We start from the raw sequence: 23,110 nt of genomic DNA on the forward strand, positions 1-23,110 counted from the left end.
TATCAGTGGATACACTAGGTGCAAAACAAACAAAAAACCCTGCAAAATTTATATTTTTTTGTGGGGTAATTTTGCGATATGAATCAATATCCTTTAAAACATCTTCTGAACTCAATTTCATTTTTAAGAATTCTACTTGAGAAAATAATCAATAATCTATACAAAGATTTAGCTACTTCAATATTCATCAGAGCATTGTTTATAATTTTAAAAAATAAGAGAAAACAAAATGTCCAACAATAGAGGAATAACTAAATAAACAGTAGGACATGCACAGTTTGCTATTAAAATCCTGCTTCTAAGGAATATATGACAATTTACAGAAATGTTTAATATGTTTTATATTATAAAGATAGGTTGCAAATTAATAATGTATCGATGTCAATTTTTTAATTTTGAAAAATACACCATGGTTGTATAAGGTGCTAACACAACAGGAAGCTGAGTAAAGCTGTAGTGTCTTGGCAACTTTTCCATTTATTTAAAATTATTCCAAAATAAAGAGTTTTTTAAAAGTAGGTTACCAACACACGTACATATGGACTAAATTTTGTGTCAGGTGTATATATAGACATCTGTATATGAATGTTTGCACAGAAAAAGTGAAAATAAGATACATACGAGATATATGAGATGTCAGCAATAGTACAGAGTCAGTGATGCAAGAAAGGCAGATACCTTGTGCGCAAATCTCTGGTCAGCACCTCTTAATTGTGTTGGGTATGGGGTGGAGGTGGGCTTCGTAGATCCATCTCATAGTAATCAGAAAATCATCTCAAATTCCTCTGCTTGTCCTATCTACTTCCACTCCAATGCCATGTGAGCCTGTCCTTGGGCTGAGAATTGCAAAACGTACAACTGGGTGACACAAGAAAGACCCCAGGAAGAAATCTGGAAAGCATTTCTTGCTCAGAGCGGTTCAAAGGGAAATTTCGAGTGGAAAGGAAATGATCAGTGTTGAGCTGCCTGCCCTTGGTAAAGTGCTCCTGGTTTGTTCCCTTTCCCTTCCTCATGGCAACAGAAAGAAATTGGCTGCACTTCATAATGAGGGACCAATCACTCATTCCCCTCAGGGCTTGCTGTAATAGCATTAAATATGATGAACTCTTTCCATATTCATTTCTGGTGAGCGTATGATGCGATTCCATAGGAAGCATCTTGTAATTTGGCATTAATTAATGTCAATTAATGTATGCAACTGTTAGACGTTAGAATTAATTTCATTACTTTTCCCACACAGATGTTTTCCTTGCCATAGGTAATGAGGGCACTGTGCTCTCTTTGCAAGCATTCTCATTCTTCTGCAAAAGCTGCTGCTTGGAATAATACACTCTCCATCCTCCACAACCTGTAATGATCTAGGGAAAGGAAGCTGCCTTTAAAAGGCCAAGATTTGAGTAGAGGAATGAGGGTTTAACTGCAAGACCAAGGCCGGCTTGCTTGGTAAACCCAAGCCCTCACCTGACCTCTTTAAACTTTGATCTCTAAAGCAAGAGTAAAGGAGAGCCATCTTGCCAGCAGCAGTGATGACTGAAGACCTCAGTCGTGAAATATGTTCAGTCTAGTACCTGGCTGGACCATGTTCAAATAATGGTGGCTCTAGTTGTCATTAAAGTCCTCCCTCCTTGATCACCAGGACTGCTCATTGTGTCTCAAGGGAACTAACCGCAAAGTATACTGCGGACATTTCTACCTAAGACATTATATCTATACTCAATGTTTGGTTTGGGTTAAAGTTTTTTTTTTTAAGTAATTTTCCAAACCACCATGAAAATTATTCTCCTTGCATAATCAATAGATAACAAATATTCTGTGCAGGCAGTGTGAGGTAGAGGTCGGGGCGGAACTGAAACATAACCAGGAATAAGAGGGGGATGTGGAAGTCACCTCTGCACCCAGCGCATGGGGCCAGCAGACCCGCAGCCATATTGTTTTGCGAGCACCCCCTCCTGTTGCATTCTGTGTAACTCTGAGAAGGCCATTTACCAAGTTAGGCTTCAGACTTTTTCTCTATATAACAAAAGCTATTAGAATTTTAGAACTAAAAAAAGACGTTAAAAATCAGACTATTACTTTAAGAACTGACAGATCTTTACCATTCTTTACCCCTTGGAACCTGTTTCCTCCCACATCCTCCCAAACTAGCAAAGCTCTGTCCTGTGGCTGGCAAGTCTGTGTCTTCAGGACTTCTGCTACATTTAAATAGCACACTCATTCCTGGCTGAGACCCGATGTTCATTGAGAATTCCCTTGGTTTGAACTGCCTTTTCCTTTCCTGTTGCCTTGTGCAAATACTTCCCTAGCTTTCTTCTGTGGGTTTTTTCCTGAGGCTCAGAAATGCCTCTCCCTTCCCAGCATGTCTCCATTGATGGCAGCAGCATTAACCTCCAAAATAACCAGAGCACCTCTCCTTTGGTCAGGAACTGTGCTAAATGGATCATATGCTTTTTTCTTTTTAAATTTTCAAAAAAAAAAAAAAAAAAAGAGAGAGAGAGAGAGAGAGAAAGATACTTTCCATAGGTGAAGAACTCCAGACTTAGGGATGGGATTTGTACAAGCCCTATGCTAGTAAATGACAGAGCAAAAAAACATACATCACGGATAACTAGCACTCCGTTCATTGATGCAATCATTCGACAAATATTTATTTAGCACCAAATCCTTTAATATGCCTTAATATTGCAAAGGTTAATTTTAAAACTGTAAATTATGCAGGTAAGCATGAGCATTTTCAAACTTCCCTATCTCTATTAATTTTCAGCTTAAAGTAGAACAGTTATTAAAGCCTATACTTGTGCATATAAATCTTCCTTTTGTTATTTCTATTGCTCTATTATTTGTTTAGAACCCTCTGTGGCATGTACCAGTTAGATCTGCAAAAGTGAGACTCTAGCCTTGGCCCCTGAAAGACTATGTAGAAGATAAGAAATTTCTGTGAAAATTATAAACTTAGATCAAATGTTCTCCTTAGGCACTTTGCTTTCTTCTATGAAATCTCTTGATTTTTGTCTAGTATAACTTTCTAAATGTTATCTTTATTGTTAGCTTTTGGACATTCAGGAGGCCATGATTACTACTGAGAAACCTCTGGGCTCATAAATTTTTTGCAAAGCACAGGGCTAGAATTGGGAATATAAGAGAATAAAAGGGCATAAAATTTAATAGAAAGAAAAGTCACTCGCCAACTCTGATACAATGTGGTGAGTTCATCCCAGGAGAGGTGCAGGTGCTGAGGGCCCATAGGTGAGCAACATTTATACCTTTCCACAGAAGGTCTACTCTGTGCCATGACTTCACCTGTGACTCTGAATTTATTTCACTTTGCATCACATGGAATTGTAGACCGGTCGTGCCCCCATGGCCTACAGTACTTTTGAGGATAGAGACAATGTCACTATTAACTCTAACTCACAGAGGGGACAATTATTTGTGTGGGGGTGAGGGTGGGGACTCCACGAAGCCTTCATGGAGTTGCTGAGAGAAGCCTAGAAGGCCACTCAAAATAATAACAAGGATGAGTCACCATTCCAGAAGGGAGCACTGGGCAAGAGCACAGAGACGTGAGGGAGAGAAGGGGAGATAAGTTGGATGAAATCCTACCTGTCTGTCCTGTGAGAAAGCCACAATAGAAATCCAGTTTAAATTGAGAAAAGACACAAGCTTATCCATGGGATCACACCTAGCTGTAAAAAAACTGAGAAGTGCATTTGTTCTAGGAACTTTGAAATTGAGTCTATGAGGAAAGGGGGTTAGAGAGACAAAGATAGAGGGAGAGAGAGAAGAACCATAGAAAAGAAAGAAAGGAGAAAAGCATGAGTAAAAATGGAAAGGAGAGAGGGAGGAAGGAATGAAAAAAATATAGCACATGGGAGAGAAAATACACAGAATTTCTTTTTCGGAGTTTTTTTTTGGGGGGTGGGGGGCTTGTGGAATATTTACTTACATGTGTTCATGTGTTATATGATTGATTCCAGGGCAAAGAGTCAGTGTAAATAACTTCCTTGGAGACATGTGGGTAGTTTCAATTCATTTCTTAACTTTCTATTTTTATTGCCCTAAATATCGAATGTTATACTCAGACCACTGTAGTTGTTACGCAAAGATCAATAAGGTTCAATCCCTCCCATCCATAGTGGAATAAACAAATATAGATGATACATTCTCCTGCCCCTCTATATTCCAGCCACCTGGCCTGTCTGTCATACCTCCGCCATGCCCAGCATGCCCACATGCCATATCCTTCGCCTCTGCTGTTCCATCTGTCTGGAATGCTTTTCCACCAGGCAGACATCCAGCTCTCTCCCTTACTTGCACAAGGACTTGGTTCAAATATCAAATGCTACCTTATCGGAGATTCCTTCCTTGGCAGCCCCCTCCTCCTTAATCACTATCTAATCTCCCTCCTCTGCTTAGTTTTTCTTTCTAGAATGCATTTTCCTTCTGACATTATGCATTTGTTTATAATCTGCCCCCGATAAACAGAAGATAAACTCTATGACGGCAGAGCAGGCCTTCACCAAGTCCCCTACTGTCTCATTGACGACTAAAAGAGTACCTGCCATAGCATACGTATCTAGCAATATTTGGTGAATGAATGAATAATAGGTCCGGAGTGAGCCAGAGCTGGCTTCAAATTCCAGCCCTGAAGCAACGGCAAAACATTCAATCACTGCGTTTTTCTCATAGTTAAAATGAGGAAAATAACGATAAGGTCTACTTTCAACAGTTAGTGTATGTAGTGCAACTGAAAAGTATCTCTTGCAACAGCACCAAGAAAATAATAGGAATATAATGTATGATACTAGCATCATTGTTGCCTGAGATCATACGGACAAAGGGAGATGTATGAGTAAGTGCCACAATCTTTATGATGCTGTTTTGTTTTTTTTTTTTTTTTTTTTTTTAAAAGCAGGAGTCGGAAGCATTAAGAGTTTTCCTAACATGTGGATATTACGATGTATCTACATATTATGTGGACTGGTGCCACTGAGGCTTAGAGATCCTGAGGACCCAATGGAAATCCAGAACTCTGTCCTAGAGTTAAGGTCTGGGGATGACAAGTTAGCCTTGTGCACCTCTGTCCTCTCATCCTCAGGATGGATGGACACACGGGACGCAGAGGATGGAGCACAAAGTGGGAGCAAAGAACCGCATTTGAAAGCTGCCCAGCGGAGCCTGCGACTGCACTGTCACTGTCACTCCATTGCTGTGTGTGGAGGCCTGTGTTAGCTTATTTCATGCTTTTCTGGTGCACTTGCAGGGCTGTCTTTAGGCTACTAAATCAGAGAGGCCAAGTTGAAATCCCTGGCAGTCGAAATGAAGAGACCCCTGCAGTATGAAAAACAGAATCGACGTGACATTGTCAGGAAGAAAAGCAAAGTGCTAGGTGCTGCTGTACTAGCTCATCTTTAATGCTTGATGTAGGGATAGAAGGAGAGAGGTGAGAATGCGTTTGTCCAGGGTGTCGGGGAGTGGTGGGGAGCTGTCAGAATCGGAAGCTGAGCAGAAATGGACACCTCTAACCTCTCCCCTAGAAACTGTTAATAAACTAACTGATTGAGAAAGAATATACACGAAGGCTATGAAGTGTGGGGTTTAATAATGCCAGCTGGTGCCCTAGTGATGGGATGCTGGTTCGAGTGGTGGTGGCAACTGTGATATATAAATGTCAAAGTGTCGATCTTTTCTAGGCCATTAAAGAGATTTAATATCTTTGGAAGGTTTACTATAGAGGACATACAAATGGCCAAGAGAAAGAAATAAAAATTCTTAAACTCGCTCCTAATTATATAAAGACATGCCATGGTTTTTGCTCGACAGTTGGGTTATGTTTAAAAAATCTTTCATAACATCCTAGGTGATGGAGGGCTTAAAAACACAGATATTTTCATATCGAAAGAGTATACATTGGTATAACTATTTTAGAGGGAAATGTGAAAGCATCTACAAAAATTTTAAATATATATACCCTTGGACCCAGGGTTTTAGTGATTTCTCTTTCAACAACACTTGCTACTTGTACAAATTTGAATGCTTACTAACCAAATAAGTAATATATGGGTACATGTATGTGTCAACACTTTGAAATAGCCAGATATCTATATATATCTATTAACAATACAGAAATTAACTAAATTATAGTTGACTGTATAATGGGGTTCTAAGTCATGATTAGCCATGAAGCTGCTAAATTTTTATGTGCTAATATGGAAAGGTTTTTAACTTGCCATTGTACTCACTAATGCTGGATTTGACATAACAGTTTTATAACATATGCTCAAATAATTTTTGAAAAAATATACAAGTATATAAAAATACCTTTTGAGATGAGAACGAAAATCAGGAAGTGGATTTTTCTTTTCCCTGGATACACCTGAGTACTGCTTATTCTTCTGATTGTCATTGCTACTCTTGTTGGTATAAAAGTAATAATGCTTATAGCAAAAACTCAAAATACCCCATTGCTAATATTTTGAGGACTGGTGAGAACTGAGGTCTCTATCACCTCCCCACAGTATTCCAGCAATGCCCAACTTATTTGGGTATTGTTATATACGCTGTTCCATTTAAAAACTACATTGGAGGGCTAGAAAATGAGAAGTAGAAATAAGGTGTCCAGTTCTCACACAAGATCAGAATTAGTGGGATGACTATTATGTAAGTTGTGAGTTTCCTTTTATTTCAGTTTGTGAAATGCTTGTTTGAGTTTCATTTTGGGAAGAGTTTTTGAGTAGTCATTTTCACAGTTGTTTAAAAGGTCAGGGCTGTTTTTACCCGGTGAAAGAGATTAGTCCTTGGGCAAGTTGTTACAAGGTTACTTACTCATGCAAATAGACACTGAAACGAGTAATTGTTCTCTGTCCTCTGTCTCTGCTAGCATGGATCACCTCCAGTACAGAAACATTCAAGTTACCAGGTAGGCCTTTCATTCTGAGAATCAATAAAGGCTTAACTTGGTACTGCAGATTCTCTTACAAGATGGTGTTCATAGATGAGCATAAATACACAGAACTATACATTCGAGTGTAATTGTCCTGTGATAAAAGTTATATTCTTTTTCTCCTAAATCATAAACACACACACGTCAATTGACCAAGAGAAGAATGTATGTGCATATATATACATACATATATGTATATATATATACACATATGTGTGTATGTATGTGTATACACACACACACACACACACACACACACACACACACACACACACACATACAGCACAAAGTTTCAGAGCATTAGTGAATTTTCTAAGCTCATCCCTTAGCCCTACAGGACTCCATAGACCCTATGGTTGAAGGCCCTTCTTTAAAAAGACATACCTATACAGTGACACAGACACGTATTTATTAAATCAACAAACATTAAATGTATCAGGCTCTGAGCTAGATTTGTATATAGAATCAAGATGAAAAAAGACATGACTTTTTACAAAGCTTTCAATCCAGTTTGGTCAACATTTTCTCTGTAACTATGTGTGTATTACATACACATACACAAATGTGCCTATATTAGGTAAAGGAACAGAATGCAAGTTTTTTTTACTGCTTTGATGTACCAGGTAGCAGTTTTAATGTACATACCATGTGTAGGCACATGCATATTCTCATATACACGCTCACATGCCTCACACACACCACATACACACACATGCACCCACGTGCATATGCAATATGTCAACAGTAAAATCTTTTTTTCTGGATGGTGATCTGTCAATTTGTCCTCGACTGAATGTAGGGGCCAATATCAAATGCCACATTCAATAAATATGTTCAAAATTTTCCAATAATACTTCTTGTGATTGATTGTAATTGAAGTTGCTCTCTTCGGCTTGCCTCCCAAGGCAGAAGGGTAATAGAAGAAAGAATAACATCCTGTCACAGTTGTAAACTACCAGACAGCCAGATTTCACAGCACAATTGGCAAGAAATGTCTATGCTAGTCATAGACCGTCACAGAGCAAGAGCATTCCAGAGCTCACCTCCCTATAAATATAGAGACTTCAAATGAAACAGAATGTAATTATAAAATGTAATCTGGGGAGAGTTGAAATGAGACTAAAACTGAACTTGAATAACAAACTCAGATAAGCATTTGTAGCCCACTCCATGGGGATGAGTCAAATAAGCTAGTGAGGGATGTTTCCTATGTCAAATATCTCAGTGCCTTGGCTACAAATTCCCAAACCCATTAAAATCAGAAAAAAAAAAAATTACTCATTCTAAGTAAAAAATATCATATTACTTTTTGCATATACCCTAGAAGGTGTATGACATAGAACATAAAAAATGGTTTCCACGTACTTAAATTTTGTACTAAATAATTATGAAGTGATAGAGAAAGAAGCAAGAGTGATCTCAATCAGGGAATGGGGAAAGAGGTAACATGTGGATATTTAGATACTGGAATTCTTGGAGCAACTGACCAGCCTGGAGCCTCATTTTAATAAATACCCTGTCAGCTACGCTTCCTAACACCATGATACTCTAAGTTCTCTGTGCTCTTCTTTCCTCCTCTTCCTCTTTGTTTCTTTTACCTGAAACCATAATTACTGACTGTGTTGGGGGTGGGAGGGAAAGCGGGGCAGGGGGAGGGCAGAGAATGAGCGAGAGAGAGAGAGAGAGAGAGAGAGAGAGAGAGAGAGAGAGAGAGAAGTTATGATACTAAGAAAATCTCATTTTTTAAAAAACTCAGGTCAGGCATTATGCTTAAATCCTTTATTTCAATTGGTAGGTAATTTTTTCTTTCTGTTTTGTTTTGACAGGGATAACTTTTCAAATTAAACCCCTTTATTGAATTTTCACTCTTGGATAGTTTCTGAAGATGCTGCCTTTGCAAAAAAAGTAAAATAAAATAAATAAAATTAGAAGTGATATATTTCATGCCTTGTGTAAGCTGAGCCTGAGATGACAGTTTGGCATTATCAACCTCCATGCCTGCAGGGAGCATGAGAATGATGTGGGGTGAAAAAAAATGTGCAGATCAGGGAAAGTGGACTTGTTGTTTTCAGGATATGGGCTTATGTGCATTAAACGCCACAAGCTAGAACACAGCATCATTCTCAAAAGAGCAAAAACAAAAGCCGTCTAGGATGTTACCAATTTCATGCAGGGTTTTCTAAATAAGGGGTGTAGTCATTGGAGATAGACCCCAAAGCTCTTTCATTAGTTTTTCATTACGGGACTTGGTTACTCTGCTCCATAGACTAGCATCATGGGCTTCACCTGGGAGCTCGTTAGGGATGCAGACTCTTGGGTGCCTCCTGAATCAGAATCTATGTATTAACAGGGTCCCTAGGTGGGCCAAATGACTGTTAAAGCTTAAAATGCAATGCTCTAAAATTTTCAAGCAACCTGTTAAGTGAGTTTAGGTAGCCAGCTGGTAACCTTGACACCTGGCCAACTATGCATTCATTCATTCAATAAATATTTATTAAACTCTCTCTACATGTAGACACTGCGGCATATGCTAGAAACACAATACTGAACAAAGATAGGCATGGCCCCTGTACTCATAGCACTTACAGACTAGTGGAGAGAAAAACTTGTGATTGAATAATCATGTAAATTGAATGTGCAATTTCAAAGTGAGGTGAGCACAAAAAGAAAGAGAATAGGGTTGGATGAAAGTAAACAGAATGAGAAACTGGTTTAGACTGGGAGTTCAAGAAAGACTTTCCTAAGAAATGATACTTTCCCTGATTTTGATATGGTTTTATTGGATGCCATCTTTGGGGGTAGCTGGAGAACTCTACTATTATTCGATAGGGGAACTCTACTATTTTTTTGCAACTTTCATATGAGCCTAAAATTATTTCAAAATAAAAAGTTAAATAAAATAGAAGTAGATGCTTAACCTGAGATCTGAACCACGGTTATTAATTATACTGACCTGGTCAGGGAAGAGGGCAGAGGGGAGGATATTCCAGGCAGAGAACCGCGGGTAACAGAGCCTTATACTGACATAGGAGCCTGTATGTTGCAAGAATTAAAAGCAAACTCAAAGGCCTGCAGGCAAGGGGTGAGGGCAGGACAAAGTGAGAGAAGATGGCAGAAATGGGCAGGCACCAGGTTATGCTGCAGCTATAGGTGAGGTGAGAACTTTATATCATCAGAGCAGTGGGAGTAAATCAAAGCTGTAAACAGAAGACATGATTACTTTTGCTTAGAAAATCGCTGCTCTGGCCCTCGTGTGGTAAGAACTGAACCTTGAGATCCAAGAAAACATAATCAACTCCAGAGCAATGGAGGCGTCTCCCCCAGAGAGAAGGCCACCAAAGTGGTGAGAAAGAGGCTCCACTATTGAGGCCATTTTGGGCCAGGCACAGTGCTGGGCACATGGCAGTTTCGCCTGAGTTCATAAAGAAAGAAACTGGTGGTCAGCTTGGTCCCTGATCTGCCCTTCCACTGAATCTGCCAAAGATATACTTGCTGCCCAAAGGGGAAGCAAAACTTCTTGCGATGAAAAATTTCATGTTGCATGCACAGTAGTGAAATCTGTGCTGTTTCTAGAGTCTAGGTTGCAGGGGTGACAGGTGACCTTTAGTTATTAGCTGGTAAAGGGCAGGTATTATCTGCCTTTGTGTTTAGAAGAGCTGAGGACAAGTAGACAGGCACAAATGATAGTGATAATGAAGTGTTTGAGTTGTGAGGGATATTTTTGAAATGGAATATCTTGATAATTATTAGATTATCATTCTCTAGTTCAGTGCTGGGCAACCTCTAACAGCCTCGTTGTTCTGTGATAACTGTGGATAGTTTATTCTTTCTCCCCTCTATACTTGAGACTTTTTTCTTCCCATCTTTTGTCTCCTCATCCCTTTTTCTTCTATACATTTTCTCTCTTTCTTGCATCCTTTTCACCTTCAGTGCCTAATCTTAGGTCTAGTGGTACCTCATCTCCTTAGACTTCTGGAGTTCCTCATGATCAAAGAAGGTAGAGGAATCTTATGTTGTTGTTGTTGTCGTTTTTGTTTAAATATATTACTTAAACTTTCTATGCCTCGGTTTTCTCATCTGTAAAATGCAAATACCAATCTACAAATTGTGAGGATTATTTGTGATAAAATATTTAAAGTGCTTAGCATAACTTTTGATACAAGATGAGTGCTCGGTAAATGTTAGCTACTACAGGCCTCATTATTATCATTTTATTAACAGTGAAGAGACAAAGGCAGAAAGAGTTTAAGTAGATTTTTCAATGTTGTACAATTAGTGAGTGAGCTTTTGAGTTCTTCAAACATGGGTCTGAATTCTGGATCTGTACCTTAATTCCCTCTATACCATCTCCCTAAAGCCACAATCTCCATGGGAAGTTAGTCCTTTACTGTCGCTGACCTAACTAGGCTGTTCTGAACTGCCAATGGCTCTAAACAACTGACTCGGTGAACTGTCCCCTCCTGCTGCTTACGATGGGGACACACAGGATGACTTCCTTTTCTCCCATGCTTCTTAAGTGTTTTGTGAATCTCCAAATAACACAGTGATGTGTGGCCTGGATGACATCTGATAAAAAAAGGAAACTGGAAAAACCAATCAAAACAAAATGGCAGTAATAATAACAAAACACTGTACAAATAAGGAATTTTGAATTTTCTCACCACCTGGAAAGATAAACACCTAGATTGGATGAAAATTATTGAAAATATTCACAATTCTGAATTACTAAGAACACGTAGTCTTCATGTCCAAATGATTTGGATTATTACCACTGATTTAAATCCCTGAATATAGACATGGTTCATGACAGACTGATAAAACTATATATTACTATGAACTTCCCAGAGAAGTTAATTGACTTACGACCATCCATAGTTCTGGCTTCAAGATGCACAAGATCTGGTTCCTTGTTTGATCCCATCACAGACCTGAAAAATAGACAAACACAAAAAGGAACATCAACATTCATGACTTCACACATGCCTTAGAGAAACTCAGCCGAGGCCACAGACTATTAATGGCCACAGGATTCTAAAACCACGAACCTTGGAATATATCTACTCTATTTATAGAGCCTGACAGTAAAATTTCCACTTCAAATGAAAAACGATAATGAAACCTTGATTTGATGAAGGCCAGACAACTCTGCAAGGATATTGTGTGTTATTAGATCAGACTTGCAAATAAGTCCTACACATGGCATATGTGTCCTCCTACGACAATCTCGCTGACAGTATATTAAACTTTTAAGACTTATCAGGCAGATACCAGACTTAGCTGGGTGAATTGAACAGTGATTACACAGAAAACTGATCTAATTAAGTTTTTCATTTAAAATTTACAGAACTACCTAGTGCTATTCTATGAACTATGAATAAACCATATGACTCAAGCACTGTGCAGTATCCAATACAGCAAAAAGTGACCACTCTCTGCATTGTTGAACCAGTAAGAGGGCACAATGCACATGCACTTCTCCATGGTATGTGCTTAAAACTGTATGTGTAAGTAAAATAAAGCCTACTTAAAATGCCTTGAAGGCACATATTATTTAGTGTAACGTTGTGGTGAGCCATATTAAACAGAAAATTATTTTTCTGTTAGATAAATATTATGGGCAATTATACTCTATCTTAAGACTTTTATAAAGAAGATTAATTAAAATTGGGACCATTTATAATTCGTTTTCATCAGGATTTGCAGAACTTTCATTTGTTTCATTTCTACATGGAAATAGTCACATGCTCAAAACTGATGCCTCTGACATACAAATGGCCAACAAATATATGAAAAGATGATCAACATAGCTAGCTATTAGGGAAATGCAAACCAAAACCACAAAGAGATACCATCTCACACCTGTTAGAATAGCTGGAAGCAACAGGACAAGTAATAACAAATGTTGGAGGATGCAGAGAAAAAGGAATCCTCATACACTGCTCATGGGATTGCAAATTGGTATAGCCACCACGGAAAACAACATGGCAGTTCCTCAAAAAACTAAGAATTGATCTACCATATGATCCAGCAATCCTTCTACTAGATATTTACCCCAAAGACTTGAAAACTCATATCCATAAAGATATTTGCACACTGATGTTCATAGAAGCATTATTCACAGTGGCCAGGACATAGAAGCAACCAAAGTGTCCTATGATAGATGACTGGCTAAATAAGCGGTGGTACATACTACAATGGAATATTACTCAGCCATAAGAAGAGATGAAATACAGCTATTTGCGACAACATGGATGGACCTCAAAATAATCATGCTAAGCGAAATAAGCCAGACAGAGAAAGTTGAAAATCACATGATATCAGTTATATGTGGGATATAAACCTAAAAGCAACAAATGAGCAGGACAAACAAACAGAGACTTATGTACATGGACTACAGACTAGTGGTTACCAGTGGGTAGGGGCTGAAGGAGGAAGGGGGAAGTAGATGAGGTAAAGAGAGTCAGATATAAGGAGGTCGTGGGAGGGTGAAGTGGGTAAAGGGGATCAAATATATTGTAGCTGAAGGAAACGGGACTCTGGGTGGTAAACACAATAGAATATACAGATGTCAAATGATAATATACATCTGAAAATTATATAATTGTATTAACCAATGTTATCTCAATAAACTTAACTAAAATATAATAATAATGCTTCTGGCTGCCCTGGCAGCCCAGCCATCAAATCCATGAGAGAAAATGCAAATTTTCAGAACACTTCTCATAGTCAGGACTCATTGTGGTACCTAAGACCTTGCTGGATGGGTCCCATCTTGCTTTTGCTGCCCCATCTCCTGGCACACTGAAAGCTTTGCTATCCCCTGAAGGTGCTTCCTCGCCCCTCTGTAAGCCTCTGAGATTTTCTGTACTCAGCTTGAAATGCATTTCTCCAGCTCCGCCTAGTTTTCTTTGACTTATTTTAAGACACAATGAAAACTCACTTTCTCCATTAAGTAGTTGCAGCTACACCAGAAAAATTATTCTCCCCCCACCAACAAATATTTATTTTTATATAAATCCTGTAACAGTTTGTTATAAATAATGATTTTTGTGTCCTTCCCTAGGTAAAATCAGCCTCTTCCCCAACACACACATATGCGTGCAGACACACACACACACACACACACACACACACACACACACGCCCCTCAAACTAAGAGCTACTAGAGACTTTTAAAAATGTATATATAGTGCTTAAATTATAATAGTTAAATATTAATGAAGAAAAGAGAGAAGGAAGGAAGGAAGGAAGGAAGGAAGGAAGGAAGGAAGGAAGGAAGGAAGGAAGGAAGGAAGGAAGGAAAAGAAGAAAGGGAAGAAGGGAGGAAGGGAAAGAGGGAGGTAGAAGGAGAAGGTATATAATGGTCTGTAAGCTCTTTGAAATAAGTCAATCATCATCCTAAGGGCATTCCCAGAACTCTTCTCATTTGGGCTCATTTTCCCAGCTCAGAGTCTGAAACCGAGATAGCTTAGTCTCTCTTCATTTAAAATAAGAAACCTCCATAAGGCCCTATTACCACTATCAGTAAGTTTTCTCTGATTGACACACGGCCTGAAATTCGGTCCATGCTCAAAGCATTAAGCCCTGCTTTCTTCTCCCAGGAAGCAGAAATGTCCCAATGAGGAATTTATAAATTTCCCCTAAAGAGACAGAGGACATGCACTTGGATATTTTATAACTCTGGAGTCTGAATACAGGCAGATGGTGACATTCTCACCACCATTTCAGTTAAATACTACAGCGACTGTTTGTATAGAAATGGTGGTTCTCTGCTTTCCACACTGAAGCGCTGATGGGTTCCATAGGTGACCTCTTCATATAAGGCCACAGTCATGAGCATTAAAAAAGAAAACAAGCTCCCTGACAACCCTCGAACTAGAAATCTCAGCAGTTAACTGGGTTTTGCAAATTATTACTGAGTAGTTACATGTTGTTCACCTCTCACCTTGCCCGCTGTGTGTTTCTTCCTTGAAATGAGTAGCACCTATTATTCCCAGACTGGCATCTCAGAAACACAGTGTTGAAACCAGTATGGTTGGCTTATGGTTAATGTTAATGGGAGGCAAAATAATTACTCCGCATCGTTCCAGGTGCTTATGGCCTCAAGTCAATAATAGCAGTAGTCTCTTAAGATCTTTTGTTATCTCTAAAGGCAGGAGCTATTGTTTCATGTGACATTTCCCTCTTGTCAACTAACAGAGACAGGGACAGAACAGAATCTATTGTTTCTCCAAAGTCTCCTGTGCCTAACCAACCCCTTTATCCAGCCTAACTTTTTTTTTTTTTTACCTATAGTAAAACAACTACAACCACAAAATAAAATTTCAAATGCCAACCACAGTGTTCCCAACAATTTTTATTTGCTGATGTGCTCACACCTTTTCTGAGTGGTCTAGGAGTACCTCCAGATCTGCGGTCATGAGTTTAAGAATTATTGCTGCTTTTACTTTGTGGCACTGGTGAGTTCTCAAGAGCAAAAAACAAATGATGCTAAATGTCTGCAGAGATGCTGGTTTTAAGTCATGTCATTGACCAGACACCTTGCAGAAGCCCATCACAAGGTACCATTCCATAGCTAGTTTACATATTTTGGTTGGAACTGTGGCATTTGTTGGTTTTCTGTATGTTTTAAGACCAACTATTTTATGATGATGATGATGATGATGATGAAAAAAGATGGCTGCCAGGGACTGGGAAAGGGGGAAGATGAAGAGAGGATGATAAAATAATAATAAAATAAGGTCTGAAGATCTAATGTATATATAGCATGGTGACTACAGTTGATAATACTATGCTGTATAATTGTAATTTGCTAAGAGTAGAATTTAAGGGTTCTCACACATGCAAAAACGGGTAAACATGTGAGGTGATGGATGTGTTAACTGTGGAAACCCTTTCACAAAGTATATGTGTATCAAATAATCACACTGTATACTTTAAGTGTATTATAACTTTATGTGTCAATTATACCTCCATAACACCAAAAAAAAATTAATAAAACAAAGAAAAACAGCATAGAGATAAAATTTAATTCAAAATATTCTCTTGATTTTATTTTCAGAGTGAGATCTCAAGAGTGACTTCAAGTATCCCTAGCCAGCTACGTAAGTCAGTCTGACTTCTGGGATTGAGCGCACAGGTTTGGGCACCTCTGCTTATGCTTCTAGATTGCCCTATACTCAGTCCTGTCACAGTTCACAGTGGTTTGGTGGATCTCTTTGCATAAATGCCTCTGTTATTCACTGAGCTCCCAAAAGACAATGCTCATTTTTTTTTTTTAGCAGTAAATTGTCTGTATTTACCAGAACATAGAGAAAAATGATTCCTCAGTAAGTATATAGACAGAATTTCTCCACTGGTCAGTATTTACTATATATCTGAGATACCAGGTTGTTCAATTCTGGGACTCAGAAAGAATTTCTTCATAAATATGAGAGGAAAAATTTTGGTGCATGGTCCTTTAATTATATAAAAAGGCAATATGTGGCTTTATCTTGCATATCTTTATATTGTTTTTATGTCTAATTGGGAAAAAGAATTCTCTTCTTGAACTGAATTTCAAGGAAGTAAAGGGAGGACTTCAGGCCTTTGCACATACTTGTGTCTCTGCCTAGAAATTCCTCTTCCCCTTGTTCTGCCTTGTTAACACAGACTGTGGTTCAGCTGCAGATGAATGAAGTTGAAAATAGGCTTCTCAATAGGGGTGCCACTTAAGCTAAGTTGGTTCACTTTTGACATTTCCAGAACCATGAGCATACATTAGCATAGCATAAATTAGGCCATGTTTCAATTGGTGACTCATTTGTCTACCCCTCTTATTGACAGACAAGCTCAAACCTTTCTGTATTTCTATGCCTGGCACCATGCATTCCATGTATAGATATTTAATAAATGTTTACTGAATGTTTTGGATAGAAGGACACCATTACCCATATCGGCATTTATCAATTTATCTCTGTGTGTGGCATTTGGCAAGTTACTTAACATCTCTGTACTTTAATATTTTTTAATGTATAAAATGAGGCTAAAAGAAGTTTTCCTAGAACATATATCTTAAAGCACTTAGCAGGTTCCTGGCACACAGAAGGTCTCAGAAATGTAGCTGATTTCTTTTTTCTCTTCTTTCCCTTTCTTATTTCAGGAGATGGATGGAGAATATTAATACTCACTTCAAAATTAAAATTAATGTTGGTAATAAAAGCTTCCTGGGATATAATGGGTACCCCATTAGCAGAAATGATTAATCATCATAAATCAATAGACCAAAAAATAATAAAAAAAAAATTTAAAAAAAGTAAACAGCCCAGAAATCAAGTACATGAATAAATAAAAGCATTTATTTATTCAGTGAAATGTTCTAATGGCCTATTATGTGATAAGAACAAAGACTACAGATTCCCTGCCTTTACATGCTTTAGAGATGTGGAAGACACAGTGATCCAAAGAGAGAAGGGTTCTAATATTCAAGTGCTCTTTGAAGACATAAGAGGACTTCATTTCACTTGCAGACAGGGACCTGGGGAAGCTGGAAGATGTAGAACGGCTTTAGAGTAATTAGAATAAATATTTAAGGATATGCAAGAATACGATCAGAAGAGAGAGGGACTGGAAGAGCATTCTCTTTAAAGAGAAATAACAAGTAAAATGATCCTAGGTCAGAGAGAGGATGACCCATTCAGGCATCTACTAGTAAGTCAATAGGGTGGATCTAACATTTTCAGAGTAGAGCAGAAGAAGATAAAATATAAAATTAGTCAGGGGCCCAATCATGAAGCGCCATGTACACCATGCTATGATTTTGTATTTGATCCAAAGAGCCATGGGATGCCACTGAAGAAAGTTAAATGTGTAAATTTATAAATAGCTGAAAAGAAGAACTTGTGTTCCCATCTATCTAAGTGTAGGTCTTCCTGTCCTTCCAAAGAATAAGTTGAAGGCCCTCAGGCCATGTCGAATACAACTCTGCTGATGAAAACAAGACAGAGCCAGCCTCGTGTATTTACGCTTCCAGTATCTCCAGTTGGTGTTCACATTTAAGAGCCATTTTTGAATGAAATCTAAGGGTCAAGAATGCAAACAAAACAATCTCTCTTTGATATAGGACACTGTGGTGTTAGTAATGCAACATCAGCCTTCTGAAATACAATCAGCCAAATGCAGCCTTTGTAGACATTTCTTACAGAGAAACTCAGAAATATCACTAGTTTATCATTCTCCTGGCATTTTGTCTGAGTTTACACCAGTTTGATATAGTGCTCAATCAATGCTGTGGAGCTAGAGAATGTCCCGATATAGATAACTGCAGAACAAGTATTAAACAATGAACACTGTGATGGGATAACACCTATTTATTCAGATTTAGATCCGAAATAAAGGCACAAGGAGGAGTGAGGAGGGGTCTTCAGAGGAACAGAGGCTGGGGAGTTGGAGACACCTGCCTTCTCCTTTTTTGTTTTAGATGGAGTATTCATGTTCCAACAGGCTGCCACCATAAGCAAAGCCCATAGAGGAAAGTGGGTCCTGTTTGCTATGGACAGAAGAAACAAAGTGTTGACAGCTATTAGTGGCTGGATATCCTGATATCCTCTCCTACAATCAATGGTTTCCCTTTCACCTGTCAGTATAGTTAGGCTCTCAAGACAAACAAGGAAAGTCCTGGCTAAGGCTGCAACTTATACTCTTAAACAAACTAGCTTAGGCTGAGGTCTCATCTGCTTACACAGGGAAAATGAATTAGGACAAAAGAACAAAAAACAAAACAAAACAGCCTGATCATTTCATTTTAACCTTTCCCTTAAGCCTAAGAAGCATGCTTGCTTTATTTCTTCTGGTCTTCATATAGTCACACTGATACAAAGATAGCTATTACAAATCACACATATACAGACAAAAATTATGCTTAGTTTCACGAATGCATAGTGGCTCCTGAGAATAAACATGGCTAACATCCTTAAACTCTTCAAATTCTTCACTGCATCATCCTGAGAGAGGGAGGGAGAAAAAAGGAGAGCGAGAGCGCGCAAAAGAGAGAGAGAAAGAGAGAGAAAAGCAATGGGAGGAATAGTACATCTGACCTAGAATGAAGAGATACACAAAGCTCAGGAAGATAGTGGGAGGAAAGGAAGTTTGCTGCACAAAGTGCTTGATAGAAATAACGCTGAAAGTTTAAAGAGCAATATTTAAAAAGAAACATGTCTCTCTAGACATCAAAATAACCAGGTCTAACCTGGTCACAACAAACCGTTCTGCCACTGTGCTCCCCTTCGCTCTCCCGCTCCCCTTTTTTCTAATGTCATGATTTTGCTTCCTACGCCATTGTTTGCTTTTCCTGTTTCCTTCTTATTTCATCACTTTTATGACCTCTCCCTATCTTCGTCTTTGTTGTTCTGAATACAGATGAGCAGATCTAGAAAGACACCAGTGAATACGACCAGATCTCCAGTCTGATCCCCAAACAGAAACCATAGTGCCAACAAGATACAGAAGAATATATTTAAAACGATCAAAGACTTTGGGATTGAGGTAAAGTAGGAGCTCATGATATTTTTAAATAAGGTTTCTTTTAACAGTTTTAAACTTTAGTGGTATCATACCTATGTGTTCTTTAGCAACTTGTTTATTTTACTCAATATTACATCTTGAAGACTATTCCATGCCAAAACACAAAATGACACATCTCTAACGCTATTGAAATCTATTAAATGAAAATACTCAATTTATCTAAATATTATCTATTTATTAACCCAAATTAAAAATGCATATAAATGGAAAAATGCTTTTGAAAATATACTTTTAAAATTCATAATGGTAGCCACCTCTGGGAAATTTTGAAATTGAGGGCGATCATCAAAGAGATCACTATCCTTATCAATAATTTTAAAAAAATTTACAAGGAAGATATATTTATGCATTACTCTTAATATTACTAAACTTGCATTATTAATAAAAACAAGGATATTTCTTTAGTCTGGAAAATGAAGTTTAAGAGAAGATGTGTGATCAGTGTGTGCAAATTACAAAGGAACAGAGAGAGATGAGTGAAGCTTATATGAGGAGAAACTCTGGAATTTTCTCAATCTCAGAATACTTACGACCATGACACCATCTTACTAAGAGTGCTAAAAAGGCTAACACTGTAAAAGAGTTGCAGCAGTGAAAAACAACTATAAGGACATCAGGAAGCCTGTGTTTGTGTGACTCTTAAATTCAGACTAAGAGGCGGAAGGCATGGTGGTCTTGCTTGGAATTGGAGGGGCCATATTCACAGAAGACAACAGGTGGACAGAATCTCCCGATTTCCCCTTTCTTTCTATTTCCGTTAAGGACAAAGAACTTCAGAAGGTAGAGAAAATATGAGTGTAAAAGAATTGAAACGTGAGCACTTTGCTGCTGGAGATGATCTGACCCAAGAAATTATATTCCATGAGGGAATTCCAAGGACAGCAATCGCCACAATTTTTATTTGAACACGTCAAGCTAGGAGAAGAAAATGAGCACATGCCCAATATATGATGTTAGTTATAAGTTGTGGAAATACACTAGGGTACTTATATATTAACTTGAGAAAATATAGACAAAATAGAAATTGAAATAGGAGCGAAGAAAATCAGAGATTCAATATTTTCTCCTCTCATCTCAATGAATCACAAAATTCATTGTACGACCCCTGGGGTATTGCTGCAGGTAACTTACCATGAAAAGTATTTCTCTGAACTGAGGGTTCCTGGGTCGCCCTTAACAGTTAACACCCAGAGCAGGGCAGAGAGTGGAACCTCAATTAAATTTTTAATGAATTAATAAATGAATGAATTTAACAAATATCTCCTGAACAGCAACAATATGTCAGGGAAGATAGTGTTAACTCAGAAGGCAATGTGTGCATCCTACATAAAAAGATAAGGATAAATAATGGGAACTCTTCAGATTTTAACTTCCTGCAAGGATTATATATTGCTATGGTGTGACTGTTTGTGTCTCCCCAAAAGTCACATGTTGACACTTAACCTCCAAGGAGATACTATTAGGAGGTGGGGTATTTGCGAGGTGATCAGGTCGTGAGGGTGGAAGCCTGATGACTGGGATTAATGCCCTTGTACGAGAGGCCAGGAGATCCCTCACCTCTTCCACTGCGTGAGGACACAGTGAGAAGGCAGCTGTCCAAAACTCAGAAAAGGCCCTTTGTCAAAACTCCACCCTGTCGGCACCCTGATCTTAGCTCCAGAACTGTGAGAAATAAATTCTGTTTATATGCCATCCAGTTCATGGTATTTTGTTATAGAAGCCAGAAGGGACTGAGATGTGTGTTGGTGATTAGGGAGACATGGCCAAGGCATTTTTGAGAGTTCCATGTCTTAGTGCTTGGAAACAAATTGGATATTAAGTTTAGTTTAGTCTCTTAAATGCCAGGGTTTCTGATTTTGAAGCTGGCTTCTCTGTAATTACATGCAAAATGACCAATAAATTCTCCACACTAGACTGCAAGGTCCATAGCCCCCATAGAAGGCTGGTTTAACCATCTTTGAATAGCTCCTCTATACTTTTTCAGACTATTATGACACAAAAAGATGCGCTTTTTTTTTTATTGTTGGGTATTAATACTTCTGGAGAAAAAAACCTGAGAGGCTATTGCCCACAACTCCTCAATGGAGAAGGGAAAGTGATCCAGCCGGTAAAGCTTAGGGGGGAGCAAGGAGAGAATCAGTTTAGATATACAAGAAAATTAAATTTGCCTTCACGATGGAAACAAAAATTCTTGGGGTGTCAAATGGCAGGCATTCTCTTTAGTATTTTGCTTATTTACAAAGCATTTCTGGAGTTCTGAGTACAGGTTTGAAGGGATTTGGAACGGGAAAGCAGAGATGATATCCTTTGAAAATATTTTGAAGGCTGTGCCAATTTGCCTTTGAACTCGTATTAACTGCTTGGCCAAGGAAACCAATGTGATGATGAAAAACAACAACAACAACTTTTAATTTCTCTTTTAAAACATTAGTGCTCCACGGTGGACGTAAATTCCTAAAGTTAGGGTGAAAAAGATCTCAGTGTAATAGAAAGGGAAGAGGGGAGAGAGGAAGAGGGTGGGGAGGGGAAATCAGAAAGGAAGGCAAACAGGAGGAGAGAGGATAGGATGAGTGGAAGAGGGAGTGAAAGAGAAGATGTGGAAGAAAAAAACACAGAGAAAAAGAGAGGGAGAAGAAAGGGTTGGAGACATGATGAGGATGACAAAGGGGAGAGGAGGAGGAGGAAGAAGAGGAAGGGAGGAAAGAGAAGAGATTCCATATCCTGTGGTCATTCTGCACTGGTTGGTAGAATTGTTGGTGGTCTCCCACCAATAGAGAGAGAGAGAGAGAGAGAGAGAGAGAGAGAGAGAGAGAGAGAGAGAGAGAGAGAGAGAGAGAGAGAGAGAGAGATGGTGAGCATTCCTCCTGTCCCCCCATTATCCTCCTTATAGTAAAGGAGGATATAGTAAGATGCCCAAGTGAACAGAGAAGGGAAAGCCCAGAACCACTGGGGGGATCCCCACTTCTGTGGCCAATGAGAGAATGTATCACTGGGAAAAGGCATTTCGCTGGCAAGGTGGCACCTTTATGGCACCTTAATGTCTAACAGGGATTATTTGGCCACTCACTCCCAGCAAGGACAGAGAGATATCTATGACAAAGAAGAACCAGCAAAACATGATCCAGAATTGGGCCTATTCACACTCTTTTTCAGTCGCCTTATCAGTTGAGCAACTAAACAATGATATTCATAAGTAAATGGCCAAGAAGGAAGGAGCAGTTATTCCTTACAGAATTCCAATGAATGCATATATAAGAAATGTTCAAAAGAGACAATTTCCATTAGAACAGCATAGTAATAATCACTGGAGGCAAGATCGACTCATGTATGCTGAAATTGGTAGGTAAAATGCATAGCTTCAAAGTATCTCTTTCAAAATATTTATTAATTATTTTGGTAATTTTAACATATTCACACAATTTTTGATACTCTTCCTGCCAGAAGTTTAAGCTTAATTCTCCTTCCCTGGAGTGTGAGATGAACTTAGTGACCCACCTGTAACAAACAGACTATGAAACAGGGAAAACAGCAACTCTGCAATGGAAAATCCTGGCAGGCACCACCTAGATCGAGGTAAATGTCACTGATAATAAGACTATTGCTATCTTG

General features: G+C 38.6%; 1 protein-coding gene across 9 annotated transcripts in view; it reads right to left on the reverse strand.

Moving 5' to 3' along the window:
- Positions 1–23,110, reverse strand: part of SORCS1 (sortilin related VPS10 domain containing receptor 1) — a 455,635-nt gene that overhangs the window by 120,691 nt on the left and 311,834 nt on the right. For all 9 annotated transcript variants that reach the window (XM_016144037.2, XM_016144032.2, XM_016144035.2 and 6 more), the window contains exon 6: positions 11,804–11,868. In XM_016144037.2, the coding sequence (XP_015999523.2) occupies positions 11,804–11,868 (65 nt within the window). The remainder of the gene's footprint in view (positions 1–11,803; positions 11,869–23,110) is intronic.

This window comes from Rousettus aegyptiacus, unplaced genomic scaffold (genome assembly GCF_014176215.1).
Source record: "Rousettus aegyptiacus isolate mRouAeg1 unplaced genomic scaffold, mRouAeg1.p scaffold_m13_p_6, whole genome shotgun sequence".
Taxonomy (NCBI): Eukaryota; Metazoa; Chordata; class Mammalia; order Chiroptera; family Pteropodidae; genus Rousettus; species Rousettus aegyptiacus.